The sequence below is a fragment of the Anolis carolinensis genome, chromosome 1 (genome assembly GCF_035594765.1).
Source record: "Anolis carolinensis isolate JA03-04 chromosome 1, rAnoCar3.1.pri, whole genome shotgun sequence".
NCBI classification, from domain to species: Eukaryota; Metazoa; Chordata; class Lepidosauria; order Squamata; family Dactyloidae; genus Anolis; species Anolis carolinensis.
In genome coordinates, this window is record NC_085841.1 from 10,987,645 (window position 1) to 11,005,330 (window position 17,686).

The 17,686-nt window shown below is 41.6% G+C and overlaps 1 protein-coding gene across 1 annotated transcript; it reads right to left on the bottom strand.

Moving 5' to 3' along the window:
• Nucleotides 1–6,171: 6,171 nt before the first annotated feature.
• Nucleotides 6,172–7,710, bottom strand: LOC107982969 (tRNA wybutosine-synthesizing protein 2 homolog). Its single transcript, XM_016994224.2, has one exon. It carries the CDS (start codon nucleotides 6,948–6,950, stop codon nucleotides 6,594–6,596), a length of 357 nt encoding a protein of 118 aa, XP_016849713.2. The 5' UTR covers nucleotides 6,951–7,710; the 3' UTR covers nucleotides 6,172–6,593.
• Between the last annotated feature and the right edge of the window lie 9,976 nt (nucleotides 7,711–17,686).

The window sequence follows — 17,686 nt, forward strand, 5'->3', positions numbered from 1 at the left end:
AATCCAATAATAATAAGCAACATCATGGAATACTCTGAAAAAGTCCCCATAATGCACATCAGCATATAAAAGTACAAACCATGCCGCATGGCAAAACCAATTAAAGGACAAGTTCACTGGAGATCCACACAGAGTTGTAAAAACACCACAATTCTTCCATAGCCATGAAACCATGGATACTACAGATCATGGCATGTAGTTTTTTTTGTTTGGGAAACAGAATTGTCTGCATGGTGATGTTTCCTCACAGCCTCATAGTTGATATATATTAGAATTAATGCAATTCAACCCCACTTGAACTACTATACCCCATGTTATGAAACCATGGGAGCTGTAGTTTTATAAAATCTTTAACCTTCTTTGCCAAAGAGTGCTGGTGCCTCATCAGCTTACAAATCCCAAAATTCCATGTATATCCATATCTCTAAACATTGTGGAAAAACATGCTGAGAAACTCTGATGATAATTTTTGACTTGTGAGAAATTTTCACGGTTCAAGGTTGAATCTGCGCAAAATTTGCATATGGTTGTTTTGTGTAGGAAACACAATGTTATGAACAGAAAATGATATTTCTATACAGTGACATTTCCACAGAGCCCCATCTTTGTGGATGATATTTCTGAGTCCAACTGCATTGTAGATTAATACAGTTTGACACCATTTGAATTGAGGGATTTGTTTGGTGATGCACAAGCATTAAAGATTTTGTAAAACTACAAATCCTAGGATTCCATAGCAATGAGCCATGGCAATACAAGGGATGTTAAACTAAATTAATTCTACATTGCAGATGTATCTTTGCAAATGTTAACTTTATCCTGGGACTGAGGACAGTTCACACAATAAACACACCCCAGTCCACCAGTTCTTGCTGCTACTTCCATTCCTAGACCAGTATTTGCAGCCTGAATTGGTTTCCTCACTGTGCTGTGTAAAGCCAACATTGTAAGTCACTCTAACTATAATCCAGGATGGCATCCCCACAAGGTCAAGAGAATCACACTGATTGAATTATCAGGGACAGAATTTTGACAGGAATCAGAAAATAAAGACTATTACTAATGAACCAAGGCAGCTGGAGTATACATGGCTAGGGATGTGCTGAACCTTTTCATTTTTAACTGTTTATTCATTATTAGTCTGCTGTTTTTAGGCTGTTTTAATTTAGGTTTTAATAGTATAATTGGTATAATTTGTATTTTAACATGTATCATTTATTGTGTTCTTGACTGGAATATTTCTCATTCAGTCGTAAGCTGCCTTGCATCCCAACTGTGGGAGAGAGGCAGGATAGAAATCAAATCAATCAATCGATCAATCAAAGAGCTAATTAAACCCCCCCCCCCAAAAAAAATCCTTTTGAATCAGACTTTTTTTCCCTTCAGAGTCTATAAGAAAGGAAATTCCAGGACTTTCCTAGATGGATTTCCTTCCCTTAGGAAGTCTTGGCATGATCATAAACAGTACGATATTGCGTTCTTGAGCTCTGGCTCTTTGTGATTTAAAAACCCTCCTAGGTTTCCTTTTAGGAAAGGTAGCTAATACTTCTGAGGACAGGCTTAGAATTCAAAATGATCTTAACAAAACCGAGTGAGGGGATGAAACTAGCAAAATGCATTTAAACATGAAGAAATATAAGGTATTATACTTAGGCAATATAAATGTATAGTGTAAAACAGGTGACACCTGGTTTGTCAATACTATATGTGAAAGTGATCAAATAGTCTTAGTAGATCACAAGCCAAACTTTTGATGCAGCTGCTAAAATGTGAATTCAATTCTTAGTTGCATTAATAGAAGTATAATATCTAGAGTGAAAGAAGTAATAGTTGCTTTGGGTCCCGTTAGGGAGAAAAGCGGGATATAAATAAAGAATTGAGCCTCCGGTGGCCTAGGGGATAAAAGCCTTGTGACTTGAAGGTTGGGTTGCTGACCTGAAGGCTGCCAGGTTCGAATCCCACCCGGGGAGAGCGCGGATGAGCTCCCTCTATCAGCTCCAGCTCCATGCGGGGACATGAGAGAAGCCTCCCACAAGGATGGTAAAACATCAAAACATCCGGGCATCCCTGGGCAATATCCTTGCAGACGGCCAATTCTCTCACTTCAGAAGCAACTCTGGTTGCTCCTGACACGAAAATAAATAAATAAATAAATAAATAATTGTTGTTGTTGTTGTTACAGCTGCAAAAAAGTGAATGCAATTCTTAGTTGCATTAATAGAAGTATAATATCTAGAGTGAAAGAAGTAATAGTTGCTTTGTGTCCCGTTATGGAGAAAAGCGGGATATAAATAAAGAGCTGTTGTTGTTGTTGTTGTTGTTGTTGTTGTTGTTGTTGTTGTTGTTGTAGTTCCACTCTGTTCTTCTTTGGTCAGACCTCACCTGGAATACTGTGTCTGGTTCTGGGCCCACAATTCAAGTATTGTCAAGTTGGAACATACCCAAAGAAGGGTGATCTTGGTTGATTCATTGCATATTGGTCTTCACTGCATGTTCATCTAGACTAGAGGTCCCCGAACTAAGGCCCGCAGGGCAGATCCAGCCCCCCAAGTCATTTTCCCCATTTCCCGGACACTTCACTTACAGCTGCCTAGGCCCTTGCCATAAGGAAAGGAGGTAAGAGAGGAAAGAACCACAAAGAGAGCCATGAGAACATTGTGAAGTAAGCCCACCACAAAGCCCCCAACTCTACCTTAATTACTAGCTGCCTACACAACAGCAGCAGAAGTGATAGCTATGTGTACCCATTTTGAAGAAGTAATAACAATTTTATTTTTGACAATTATGTCAAGGAAAAGACAAATTGACACACCTGCATCACTTGTTATGACCAGGCATTGACTATCTCATCAGGCAAAAGCAGGCTCACACTTCCGATTGAAATCCTGCTAAGTTTATATTAGTTAACATTGTTCTTCATTTTTAATATTGTATTGTTCTTTCATATTTTTGCACTATAAATAAGATATGTGCAGTGCGCACAGGAATTTGTCAATGTTTGAAAAAAAACATAGTTCACCCCCCCCCCCCCTCAAATGGTCTGAGAGACTATGAAGCGGCTCTCGGCTTAAAATGTTTGAGGACCCCTGATCTAGGAAATTCTATGTTGGTTTGTAGCAGCAGAACAACAAGCAGTTTGTATTCTCATAGCATGTTGATGTCTATGCTATATCTAAATTGCTTTCTATAAATAGGGTTTCATGAGAACTGCTAATAGGTTTAGACATCCACAAAACACCAACAACATAATGCAGTGTGACTTTGAACGAATATATACATGCATGCAGGCCCGGCCCAACACGGGACGCTAGCCACGCCCCCGCATTGGGCGCCATGTTCCCAGGGGCGCTATAGGGCCCCTGGGAGGCATGGCCACACTTGGCCCCGCCTCCGGAGTCCTGGCCCTGCCTCCCGCGCTGTGGGAGGCATGGCCGCGCGAAGCGGGAGGCATGGTCAAGTCTGGCCCCGCCTCCTGCGGCGCCTGCCATAGGGACAGGGTGCCCGCCGTGGGAAGCGGGGCTGGCCACGCCTCCCGCGGCGGGCACCTTGTCCCAGCCAAGCTGCAGCGGGCGTGCACTGCGGGAGGCGTGGCCGGCCACGCCTCCCACAGCGCACGCCCGCTGCAGCTTGGCTGGGACAAGGTGCCCGCTGCGGGAGGCATGGCCAGCCCCGCTTCCCGCAGCGGGCACCCTGTCCCAGCCAAGCCGCAGCGCACGCCCGCTGCAGCTTGGCTGGGAGAGGGTGCCCGCCATGGGAGGCGTGGCCAGCCCCGCTTCCCGCGGCGGGCACCCTGTCCCAGCCAAGCCGCAGTGCACGCCCGCTGCAGCTTGGCTAGGAGAGGGTGCCCGCTGCGGGAGGCGTGGCCAGCCCCGCTTCCCGCGGCGGGCACCCTGTCCCAGCCAAGCTGCAGCGCATGCCCGCTGCAGCTTGGCTGGGAGAGGGTGCCCGCCACGGGAGGCGTGGCCAGCCCCGCTTCCCGCTGTGGGGGGCGGGGTCAGGGCGCCCGCACGCAGCGTAGGAGGCGGGGCCAGGTCTGGCCCCGCCTCCCACGCTGCCCCACGCCGTGGGGGCGGGGTCAGGGCACCCGCGCGTGGTGTGGGAGGCGGGGCCAGATCTGACCACGCCTCCCGCGGCACGGTGGGGGGGGTGCAAATTTTTTTTTGCGTACCCCTGAAGATTCCCTTGAGCCGGTCCTGCATGCATGACACTCTATGACCCTGATGTTACAAATGGACCAATGTGATTGGAATTCAAAAAAATGTGTTCCTTTAGTGCTGGGTATGAAGTTTTATTGGGCTACATTTCAGAATACAGAGTTCCTTTTACTTCAGAGACACCATCTTGGGCCCATCATAGTCAGGATAGTCTTCCATCACTCTTTGGCCATCTCATATTGGTGATTGTGGTGTTCTTTCAGTGTTTCCCTTTGTTGAGGTGCTCAAAGAGGATGTTGGCATCTTGGTCAAAGGTCCACTTGAACAGTAAGGCACCCATGACGATGCTGAGCATGAAGGACAATGTCCTGTAGAAGAGCCGGCCCAGAGCCATTTTGGTAGTGTTAAAATATATCACTGAATGTCAAAGTCTGAAAAATCAATGCATAGCATTTCTGTGCATGTTTCTGAAAGCTGGGCAGTGAAGAAAACTCAACCCATTTGAAATTTGATCCACCAACAAGACCAATAAGTTAGTTTGAGACAAATTTAAGATAACTCTCACCAGAAGCCTAGCCTGTGGCTATTGTACTTTGGACGTATCATGAGCTGATATAATACATTAGAAAATACAGTTGTTATGTAGCTTCAAGTAAATTCTAGCATGTAGGGTAACCCTGCCACTCAAGTTTTTGTGTTTTGTTTTCTTTGTTGCTTTTCTACAAAATTTCATATTTTTCTAAGCTTGTGAGTGTGAATTGCTCAAAGCCACTCAACAGATGTCCATTTTGAACCCTGGTCTCCCAGAATTATTATCCATTATTTTAACCATGACACCAAGCTGACTCTCACAAAAGATAGCAATGGCCAGTAATGCTGAAGGAAATATAAAAAGAGGAAGACTATACTACTGATGGACTGAATAATCTGAAGTCCTGAGTCTGCAAAACCTCAACAACCAACTTGGTGGCACATAACGAAACAACAATATGATGCAGAAGGTGTGGCATTACTGTTCTTCCAACTGAACCCTAATGCCACTTAATTAGGTTTTAATTACTGCAAATATGAGTCAATTCCAAGTTCCATTTTCTTTGTAACTAGTTACTTGCCAGCTTGGATCATTCCTATGCAAGGCTAAAGCTGCATATATATGCAGCGTTGGGTTTTTCATTTTAGAAATCAATAAATACCCAATTCCTCCTCTATTTCCCAGACAGAGTGCTGACTACTTAAGAAATGCATGCCTTGAAAATAATGGAAGAGAGAGAGTTATACTTGAAAAACACTTTGGGAATGAAAAAAAGTATTTTAGCCTAAAATTGGTGTCATCTGCTATAAGAGATTCTCGTGCATTGCACTGTCAAGTTAGCAGCTCTTTCCCATCTCCTAGTTAACTCTCTAGTATCCATTTGGTTCCTTTTAATGCTCCCTCCTTTTAAAAAAATGCAAAAAAAGAATTACCTGATGAAACTTGCTTTATTGGGTTATCAGAATGTGGAGTTGGATGTTAAAAATAACATAAAATAAAATGATTAAGGTTTCACCCTTGCCTTTTATTGTATATTGAAAGGAAAATAATGTTACTAAAGAATAAACCACAACTAGCATAGCCCTTGGCCTGACATTTATTAGCCGAAGTTTACGTCTTGAACTTAAACCCTAGGAGATGAAAGCTCCTCCACAGTCCGATCTGTAACAAGTGGAAGTGCTAATTCTCTCCCTGTCTCTGACATAATGGCATCTTTAGCCATCAGACAAAAACCATTCAGCAGCTGATCTGAGATTCTTGGAATAAATTCAGGAAATGACAAAAAGGATGGCATTCTCATAGCTTAACTCAACTCCAGGCTAGGAGTTTGATGGATGAAGCTTAAAGGTATTAGGAGTTAGATGACACATTCTGGTGTGAGACCTACAGGTTGTCTCTTTTCTAGTCTGTGTGCATCTAAGTACTTTAGAGCATGAACTTTGAGTTGAGAAGTCTCTAGTTTAAATATATTTTTATAAAAATATTTATTTATTTATTTATTTATTTATTTACAACATTTATACCCCGCCCTTCTCACCCGAGGGGACTCAGGGCGGCTTACAAAAATTGGCAAAATTTAATGCCCAAATTGCAATCATAAAAACAAAACAATATAAACAGATCTGTTAATAACATTGTTAAAACACATTATAAAAACCTTTAAAAATATATAATATTTTAATCTGGGAGTTGAATACTACAGTTTCATTTCAAACCTTCTTTGTTCAAAGATGGCCATTTAGAAGTGAAACCAAGGTACATTGTTGCTTTGTTATAAAAAAAAAGATGCCCAGAATATTAATGGGTTATGTTTCGGATTTACCTAGCTCTCCCCATAGTGTTGCTTTAAAGCTGTTTTCGCTAAGTAGAACTAAGTCTCCATGACGCTGCCAGGAGGAGGGCAGATCTCACTCCATCTCTTCTGACCAAGTGGCTCCAGAGGTGGATATGAAGCGCTGCAGTTCATCATGCAGTTTCTGGACAGGGGACTGGACCTTGGCTACTTTTGAGAGAATGGGATTTTGGATCCAGGACAGAACACAGGTCTTTCCCGGTGGGATCCTTTCCTTCAGCTCTTGTAGCTGCTGCTCCTTGAGGCCTTGGCCCAGCACTGGCAATGCCACGGTCCCATCCGGAAGCTTCTGCACACGGTAATGCCTGTCCAGGATCCCCTCCTTCTGCAAAAGTTTCCTGAATAGCTGGGCAAACTCTGGCTCTGTCACAAAAGCAACAGTACCACCGGAGCACACCTCCTCTGCAGCCATTTTGCAAGAGACTAAAAGAGATTAAAAATAATCTTCAGCCACCAATTTAGTAGAAGATGACTATCAGTCGTCATACAAGAGAAATCATAAATAAAGTTGTGGTTGTTTTTGGGTTGCTCTGAGGATGCCTGCCATAGATGTGGGCGAAAAGTCAGGAGAGAATACTTTTGGAACATGGCCATACAGCCCGGAAAACATACAACAACCATCCAGTCTATGTTTAAAAGAGTCCAAGGAAGGAACTTCCATCACATTCTGAAGCAGAGAGTTCCACTGCTAAACAGTTCTTACAATCATGAAGTTCTTCCTAGTATTCAGGTAGAATTTCCTTTTCTGAAGTTTGAACCCATTTCTCTGAGTCCTGGTCTCCAGGGCAGCAGAAAACAAGCCTGCTTCCTCTTCCTTATGACATCCCTTCACATATTTACAAATGGCTATAATGTCTCCTCTCAGCCTTCTCTTCTGCAGGACAAACATATCCAGATCTTTAAGATGCTCCTCATAGGACATGGTCTCCAGACCTTTGATCATTTTAGTAATGCTAAGATGTGAAAAAAAAACCTCAATGGCCATTCCTGAGCTACAACAAACCCCAAACAGATTATGGGTACTAGAAGAATTTCAGAGCCAAAGTGAAAGATGAAGAAACATGATTAAAACTACTCATCTTCTTCCCAACCTGCCCCCTAACATCTCCTCTCCCTTTTCCCTGCAACACACACATTTTGGGTATATGGGACTCTGCAGCAGTAATATAAGTACTTCAGCCCGGTTGGATGCCATTATGTGATTTCCGAGCAACACTCCAAAAATGTGTAGTGATTACCTTTTAGGAGTCATGCTAGCAAAGCACTATATTTAAACTAGGCACATAAGAGACACCTGCTGTTCAGGTGAGAACATTAGAAAGACTCTCTAGATGCACAGGCGCTCACCGGCACGCAATTAACCAGCTTCAGAGAATGCTGAATCACATCCCTCGACAGCACCCACCTTTCAAAAGCACCGGAGACGGGGGGAGAGCGAGCTAGAGAGAAGGCTGGGTGGGGAGAGAAACTCATTGTAATCTCTTAGAACCAGGTGTTTTTCTCATAACATAAACAGTTCAGCCGACAATTTTCCACACTGGAAAATTTTGAGATTGCTTATTGCAAAAGGTGTGATGAACAAATCGGAGAGAAGAACAGACAGGCAGGACATAGTTGGGATCGTATTTCCATAAATCTCGTCGGCTGAGTCTTGATATCCTTTTTTTAAAAGTGAGAGAAAGAAAGAGAAAACTACTTCCCAAGATGATTGTTTATTCTGAATTACTGGGTGAAATATAACCCGCTTCACCCAGTCCTACAACAGTGGGCTCTTTTCCTAGACTTCGGCTAAGGCTTTCATCCTTTATCATTTCTAGATTTGTCATTGAAATGTTTTCTGGGTTTTCCTTCTACTTCACATGTATCTAAATGCTGTTGCGAGTTTCAGCTACAATGGGAAGCTGAACTGGCAAAAGTTTTGACTTACCAAGTTCCCATTAATCCTGTTAAGATGAGCAGGACACTGTGTTCTCATTGTGTTGTTGAAGGCTTTCATGGCCAGGATCACAGGGCTGTTGTGTGTTTTTCGGGATGTATGGCCATGTACCAAAAGTATTCTCTCCTGACGTTTCGCCCACATCTATGGCAGGCATCCTCTGAGGATGTCATACTTCACAGGTGGGTGAAACGTCAGGAGAGAATACTTCTGGAACAGCCCGGAAAACATACAACAGCCCTGTGTTCTAATTGCTTTTAAATATCCTCGGACTAGTCCTTCCACTTCATCAGTTAAGATGATTATGGACATTCTATGACAACACATAATATATGTGTAACAAGTTGCTCAGAAAAGTTCACAAGCAAATGACAATATGCTTTTAGTCTGTCTTTAAACTGCATCTGTATTATGTCTTGCGGTCAAGTTGCAGTCCAAAATGGGTACAGCACAAACACTATTTTATCACCTCTGTAACAAGCCTATTAAAAAATATATCATTGTGGTGTCTTTCCCCCAATACAAACCTGTCTTAGGTCCCACCTACACTGCCATATAGCGAAGTTTTTAACTGATTTATATGTTCAGTGTAGACTCATATAATGCAGATTGAACTGCATTGAATTGGGTTATATGAGTCTATACTACCATTTAATGATTAATCCAATTCAATGCAGTAAATTTGAATTCTGAAACTGCATTATGTGGCAGTGTAGATGTGACCTAAGAGCTGTTGGTTATTGTTGTTGCTTTACAATATTTCTTCAATGGGAGTGTGCCTTTGCCTTCCTCTCAAGTTAAGTAGGGCTCAGGAAAAAATGGCATAATTTCCCATCCTTCCATCTTAGAAAAGGGTGACTCAAATGGGAAAAGGTCTGGAAGCCAAGCTCTAAGAGGAGTGGCTTCATGAGTTTAGCTTTGAGAAGAGAAGTTTAAGACAGGGCATATAGTCATATTTAGATATCTGAAAGGAGGTTGTATTGAGGAAGGAGCACATTTATTTTCTGCTGCTCTAGAGATTGAGAAACAGAGGAACAGATTCAAACAACAGGAAAAATGATTTTTCCACCTAAATATTGGGAAAAGCTTTCTGAACGCAACAGCTTTTTCATAGAGGAATATACCAGCTTGTCGTGTGATGCTATCTCCTTCTCTGAAGGTTTTCAAACATGGGCTGGATGGCCATCTGTTGTGAGTGTTTTCATTGTGTATTTCCCCATGGCAGAATGGTATTGGACTGGATGACTCTTGAGGTCCCTTCCAAGTATTCAGTCTGAATCAAGGCCATTAAAATAGTCCAGTTTTGTAAGGGAAAATTAAAATACCTTGTGCAGCCCGAATAGTGTAGCCAGTATCAGAAAATAGAAGGTACTATTGTTTCCTTGTTTTGCTCTAAGGGGGGAAAATACAACAACAACAACAAGGATTTCCTTTGGTGGTAATGCAGATTATTTGGAACTTTGGCAGTTGCTAATAACTTCATAGATCAATGTACAGTTTAATTGATGGAACAGATGGAAGATACAGACTCTGCTGCATTAAAGACTTATACTTAATGCATTGGAATAACTGTGCCTCTTGTTTTAAAATGTGCTCTTTCCAGACTGCTAAATAGAAAAGCCCAATTGTTTGGCATGCAATGACTCTTGCATTTCCCTAATTGTTCTCAATACAATTTGGAATAATTGATATCTGTCATTCTTTTGTTAGAACCACTTCCACTGACAAATAAATGGGTAAAGGGGAAGCTAATAAAAAGAGAGTGAGGTTGCAGCAAAGGCAGATACTTTGGTACCCAAATTTTTGAACCTGCTAATATATGCAGAAGTACTATTAATAAAACACACGCTCTCTTTCTCTTTTTCTGTCTATCTATCTATCTATCTATCTATCTATCTATCTATCTATTTATTTATTTATCTATCTCTCTTCTCTTAGAGATGGGGGGGGGGAGAAAGAAAGAAAGAAAGAAAGAAGGAAGGAAGGAAGGAAGGAAGGAAGGAAGGAAGGAAGGAAGGGAAAGAAAGAAAGGAAGGGATAGAAATATCCAGCCTGCCTTTTGGACCATGACTTTCCAAAAATGGCACACCATAGTACTGTTTTATATATCATGAAATACAACTTTTTCCAGACTTTTAGCTTTCCTAGGAAGAAAATTCCAGGGCCTAGGAGCAGCCAACAAGAAGGCTCTATCCTATGTCCTCCTCAGGCATAACTAGGAACTTCATCACATTAGAGCATCTATTCTGGAGGTTTGTAGTTTGGTGAGGCCCAAGATCTCTCTGGCTGAGCTGTTAAAATGCTTCTCCCTAAACTACAAACTCCATAATTCTGCAAGAAGCAGCAACTGGATTTAAAGTGGATAGATGCTCTAGTGTGATGAAGCCCTAGAAAATGGTGGGTATGTGAGTAAGGTGCCCCCTTAAGACCTCAGTGCCTGAGCAGGTTTTTATGGGAATATACAGTCCATCAGATAGCCTGGATCTAAGGCTTCTGGTGTATTATCCATCTGCTCTTAGAAATTGATAGACTACTAAAAAAGACAATAAGGGCCAGTATGGCGTAGGTGGTTGGAACATTTCACTACAAGCCGGGAGACCAGGCTTCAAATCCCTATTCAGCCATGGAAACCCAGTGGATGACCATGGGCAAAGCACATTCTCTCAGGTTCAGAGGAAGTCAACAGCAAACATCTAATGCAAAGAAAAACCTATGATAGGTTCACCTAGAGCTGGACCATAAGGAAGGCAGAGCGAAGGAAGACAGACACTTTTGAACTGTGGTGTTGGAGGGAAATTCTGAGAGTACCTTGGACCGCAAGAAGATCTAACCAGTCCTTACTTCAGGAAATAATGCCCAACTGCTCACTTGAGGGAAGGCTATTAGTGGCAAAGATGAAGTACTTTGGCCACATCATGAGAAGACAGGAAAGCTTGGAGAAGAGAATGATGCTGGGGAAAATGGAAGGAAAATGAAGAGGGGCTGACCAAGGGCAAGATGGATGGATGGTATCCTTGAAGGAGCTGGGGGTGGCCACGGGTGACAGGGAACTCTGGCATGGGCTGATCTATGAGGTCACAAAGTATCTGAAGTGACTGAATGAATAAAAAGGTTCATCTTGAAATCACCATAACTGGGAAATGACTCGACGGAACACACAAACAACCAGAAAAAAGTTTGATACCTCCTTAGCTACCTTCTGTCTTCCTGAAGAAATCTGGAAATAGTAATTTATTGTAGTACTTAGAATTGATGGCTACACACCACACACGCACACCCACCCATGTCATAGTAACAGAGCTTTCTAGCAAATAATTCTTGGTACCTTATGAAACTACAAATCCCAGGTTTCTGTAGCATGGGGCCGTGACTAGCCTCAAACTTTGTAGTGTTGAATCCACTTCTCAAGATAAGTATTTGGACTGTCTCCACACAGAAAACAGCAGTCCAAATAGTTCAGATTCCTGGAAGCACTTATGATACTGATTTTATCATGTGGTGAAGTGTCTTAAAGCACTGAGCTGCTGAACTTGCAAACTGAAAGTTCCCAGGTTCAAATCCTGGGAGCAAAGTGAGCGCCTGCTGTTAGCTCCAGCTTCTGCCAACCTAGCAGTTCGAAAACATGCCAATGTGAGTAGATCAATAGGTACCACTCCAGCGGGAAGGTAACGGAGTTCCATGCAGTCATGCCGGCCACATGACCTTGGAGGTGTCTACGGACAACGCTGACTCTTCGGCTTAAAAATGGAGATGAGCACCAATCCCCAGAGTCAGACATGAGTGGACTTAACGTCCGGGGAAACCTTTACCTTACCAATTCTGTAAAGATTGATTCTGTTTTAGGTTAGTTCATTAGGGATGATGTTCCAGGGCAAGATTCACAATTTGGGGGATTTGGGGGGGGGGGGGTCTTGTAATTTGAAGCGATAATAATATTAAATTTCCAGTGTCCTCCCTAACAGAACTTCATTTCCCAGGTATCTTCTAGGACAGAGAATAGATCTATTTAGCCAGTTTAATTCTATCAGGCAATAATGCCCTGTCTTGTCTTTGGATTTTAATCAAAAACAAAATTTGTCAGTGACCCCAGGAAAAAAAGAGCTTTACAAAAAGAAACAAAGCAGTGATAGTAAATCCCATTGTCTTGATGTGTTTGTAGCAAAGGTTAAACCCGTTGAGTTGCTTTTTTTCCTCCCTTCCTTTTCTGAGAAATCTGCCCCACTGCCTGCAAAGCTTCGGAAGAAGCCGCCTGAGAATGATGTGAGAGATCTCTAATACAAATTTTATTTTTATGTGATACTATTCAAATGCCGCTGTACAACATGAACTACCTGAACCAAATCAAATCCCCAGGTCAATCCCTTCTTCCGAATGCTCCTTAGATAACACAGTCTTGTTCTGTGAATCTGTTCAATATATTAAAGTTGATTCACTCGGACAGTGTGTAAGATATAATACATTAATCTGGGCCATTTCAATTTCTGAGCCTGGGACTATAAAACCGGTGCGCTGCATATCTAATTTTTCCTTCTTCTTCTTCTTCTTCGTCGTCGTCGTCTTCTTCTTTTTTGAATATTTGATTTATGCATCAGTCTCATACGGAGTGTCGATGGCACGGCGGACGCGGCGGCTGCATTAACAACGGGCTGCATCAGCACTCAAATCTTATCTTGTTAAATCAGACAAATGTAGCTCAATGAAAAGGAAGGAATAAAGGCCTAGGATGGTTGAAAGGAGTGAATTTTAATCCTGTTTGTTAGGGGAGTTGCGCGGCGTGGGCTGAATCGCCAAAGACTCCCCGGCCCACCTGACAGGGGAGCACGAAAATCATTGCTACAAATATACACATGTATGCCCAGGGACCCACACATGCAAATGTGCATGCAGTATACATGTAGCTCCTTAGTTTACATAGCCATCTTCCCTCCCCAACTCTTGATTTACTATGAGTTTTTTTCTATTCATGTTTTGGAGGGGTAACACTCCCTTTAGTTATTCTGTTATACCTCAAGTCCTATGAGCAGTTTTCCACCCATTACTTTTGTAGGTTTTTTTTAAACAATATGCTCCATTGTAACACTTTGATATTTGTTATCATTCTGGGAGCTCTTGAAACCCATGAGGTTTTTTTTAATCGCTACAATATATTTAAAGCTGTTTGATTTAAAACTCAGTATGAATAGACTCTCTTGGCTCAACTTCGTTATTGTCGAGACATTTGGATACCTTTTGGGAACTCTGAATCAAGGTACACACAGGGTCAGAGTTTGCATTTCAGGGCCCTTCCACACAGCCATGTAACCCAGAATATCAAGGCAGAAAATCCCACAATATCTGCTTTGAACTGGGTTATCTGAATTCAGACTGCCATATATTCCATTTCAAAACTGAAAATGTGGGATTTTATTCAGCTGTGTAGAAGGGGGCTCAGATAGATAGATAGATAGATGGATGGATGGATGGATGGATGGATGGATAGATAGATAGATACGACAGACAGACAGACAGGGGATAACTGGGATAAAAAAATGAATAAGCAAACCCATTTGATGTCAGGCTTATAATATGTTTTCAATACAGTAGAGTCTCACTTATCCAAGCCTCGCTTATCCAAGGTTCTAGATTATCCAATGCATTTTTGTAGCCAATGTTTTCAATATATCGTGATATTTTGGTGCTAAATTCGTAAATACAGTAATTACAACATAACATTACTGCGTATTGAACTACTTTTTCTGTCAAATTTGTTGTATAACATGATGTTTTGGTGCTTAATTTGTAAAATCATAACATAATTTGATGTTTAATAGGCTTTTCGTTAATCCCTCCTTATTATCCAACATATTCGCTTATCCAAAGTTCTGCCAGCCCGTTTAGCTTGGGTAAGTGAGACTCTACTGTGTTTTTAACTTTTAATATTTTTAATAAATGTTGTTTAATTGTTTTTTAAAAACTTTTAAAAACTAATCATTTATTTTAATTTTTGTAAGGTTATTACCTCATGAAATAAGTACGTGATTATGGTGGGGATGAGAGAAAACCTTGTCCTAAGGATATCAGAACATTCCGGGCTTGTGTGGTTCTGGGGATGCCTGCCATAGATGTGGGCAAAACATCAGGAGAGAATACTTCTGGAACATGGCCATTCAGCCTGGAAAACATACAACAACCCTGTGATCCCAGCCATGAAAGCCTTTGACAACAAACCCTTTCCTTCTGAATATTTCTCATAAACAAGCACAGATGTTTCCAAGGGAGCATCTAAACTGTCGAATTAATATGGTTGAACAGCCACGGCTCAATGCTATGGAATCATGGGAGATATAGTATGGTGAGGCATCAGCACTTTTGACAGAGAAGGCTAAAGCCCTTGTAAAATGACAACTTCTACAGCTCTATAGCATTTAAAGTGGCATCAAACCACTTTAATTCTACAGTATAGATGCATCTTAGGACATGACTCTACATGTATGCATTAATTCTCAAGAAGTAACTTCTGATCATGAATACGCATGCCCAGTGTGGAATACATCTCACCACATTAAAAAGGTGGCTATGTCTCTTACCATTATCACAGGATGTCTATGCCCTACACTACTGGAGAAATTGTACTGCTTAGCTGGTATTGCACCACTTGACATCCACCGGGAAGTAGCAACCAGAAATGAAAGGACCAAGGCAGTGACATCTCCGGCCCATCCTCTGTTTGGATATCAGCTGGCATGCCAATGTCTTAAATCAAGAAATAGCTTTCTAAAATCTACAGAGATACTCTCAGGAACAGCTCAGCAAGCGAGAGTCCAAAAGTGGCAGGCTAAAACCCGAAACTTCAGCCAGTGAGAAACTCCCTCCTGGGCATGCAGAAGACCTGGAAATTGCTGAACAGATTGTGCTTTGGCACCACGAGATGCAGAGCTAACCTTAAGAAATGGGGCCACAAAGTGGAGTCCACATTTGAGTTTGGAGAAAAGCGAACCACAGACCACCGATTACAATGCAGCCTGAGCTCTTCCACATGCACAATGGAGGACCTTCATACAACAACACCAGAGGTACTCCAAGTGGCCAACTTCTGGTCACAGCAAATTTAGTATAATGCCAAGTTCTTCACTCTGTGTTTTAAAAATACATTATAAAAATACATTCTCAGTTCACTTCTGACACGATAAATAAAACTTCTGATCTTCAGTCTAAATTCCCTATGCAAGCTCCCGCCATACACAAACACATACTTTCTCTGTTATAAATTACTGTAGTTCAAACTTTGCAAATCTCATGTCACTGTAAAGACCTTGTGTTTATTCGCTAATAAAAAGGTATCTGAAAATAGGGGAAACCTAAGTGAAAGGAGATTCAAACTAACAATGCAAGTAGCTATTAAAACCAAACACTGCCAAGTAGAACAATTATGTAAGGAGCCAAGTTGTAGCTGGAATGACTTAATTGGCTCAAAGATGCTCTTTGGAGCTCAATGCCGTTCCAGGAACATATTATTTAAGCATAAGTCTGTGTAGCCTTTTGTTGGTTGTTATCCTTTCCGTGGCAGTTAATTACAGAAGTAAAATATCACTACCATCCGGCCTTCTCCTGCCCGCAAACTCTCCTGCACATGCTAGATCCACAAGGTCAACGTCCTCTGTTTAGAAGGTGATTATTGGTTGCTGCAGGAATCATTGTGATGTCACAAGGAAAGGACTGGAGTTGATTACTATTAATGAGAGAAATGTGGTACAGGGGTCCAATATGATTTTGTGTGCAGGAGTGAACTTTTAAAAATAAATTATAGTTCTTACATTTGCTTCATCATTTCTTTAGAAGTTAGGTCATATTGCAAGCAGGATGATATAGTTTGAATGAGCATAATGAGATATTTATTTAACATAAACAGCAGGGAAAGGTGAGCATCATGGGCTTACCTGTGGCCCCTGAGATACTTTCGCAACCTCAAAGATCCACGAAGACCAGCAAAGTCCTCCTCTATTTAAAATTTTGAAAGAGTCAGTTTTTGCGTAATTTTTTTGCATCATTTCTGGTGCTCGTAGAATGCATGGATTTGTTTGAGGAGGGGGTCATAGATTCAAAAATTACCCCCTGACTTCCACACAGTTACCATATTTCTTTGTTCCTAAAATGCTATCAATTGTAAGACGCGCACTAAGTTTGGTACCACCAAAAGGAAAAAAAAGCTTTATTATATATACAAAAAGTGCCCATTTTTAGAGATGCTTCAGGAAGGGGAAGTGCATCTTAGAATTAAAGAAATAAAGTACTTCTCCTAAATCTACATTGAATAACTGGGGATTTTATATGGGTCTCTCTCTCTCTTTCTCTATCATTACACTGGTCAAGACACATTTTGGTGCCTCAATTATTAGCCCCTTTTCTGGGTTTATTTGACCTCCTGGTTTCAAAAATGGCACCAATTCCACCCCCCACCCCCAATTAGCTTTAATTTCTGAGATACAGAACATATGTCAACTACTAGTCACCATTTGCTTGCCCATAGAAAACTAGAGGTGTGCAAAAATTTTGGATAATTTCGGTGATCCAGCAGCCAGGCCACTGGAAGCAACTGGGAGTGACCCCTTTGGAGCCTTCTAAGAATAAAAATTGTTTGCCTAATCTTTTGGCTAAAAAAATTGGAAAAGTTTAATTGATTCAGACTTATATTTCACGTTAGTATTCTGACTGTTTGCTTGTTTTGCAAGCCCATGGTCGGGGAAAATGGGGCTGAGCAGTGAGCACAGCCACACTTGTTGTATCACATTTTTCAGCCATTCATTGCAATTATTTTGATAATTACAGTGAAAGTGGGGGAAAATATTGGTTGTGGAAGTATAGGAAAGTAGGGGGGGGAAAGAGCGAAATAAGAAAGAGAGAGAGAGAGAGAGAGAGAGAGAGAGAGAGAGAGAGGAAACACATACGTCCCGTGAGTTAAAACTATGACTTCCCATTGTCCTCTTTGGGGTATTGCCCTTCTTTGTATTTTTCAGCTGTTACTTGTTCCAGTTTTTATTCCATTATTACTGTTTATACATGAGTGGTGTTCCTCTACTCTGAATAAATTCTTTAAAGCCCAACCAGTCTGGTTTTTTGTTGCATTTCTTAATTTCTGTGTCAAACAGTCCATCTGAATTAAGTCAAACATTTTCAGAGTCCATTCAGAGGCCTGGTTATGTCCATTCTCCTCCTCCCTTGTGGCACATGCTGGT

What these genes read in the sequence shown, in the direction of transcription:
- LOC107982969 (XM_016994224.2), bottom strand. Translation starts at nt 6,950, where the DNA reads ATGGCTGCAGAGGAGGTGTGCTCCGGTGGTACTGTTGCTTTTGTGACA.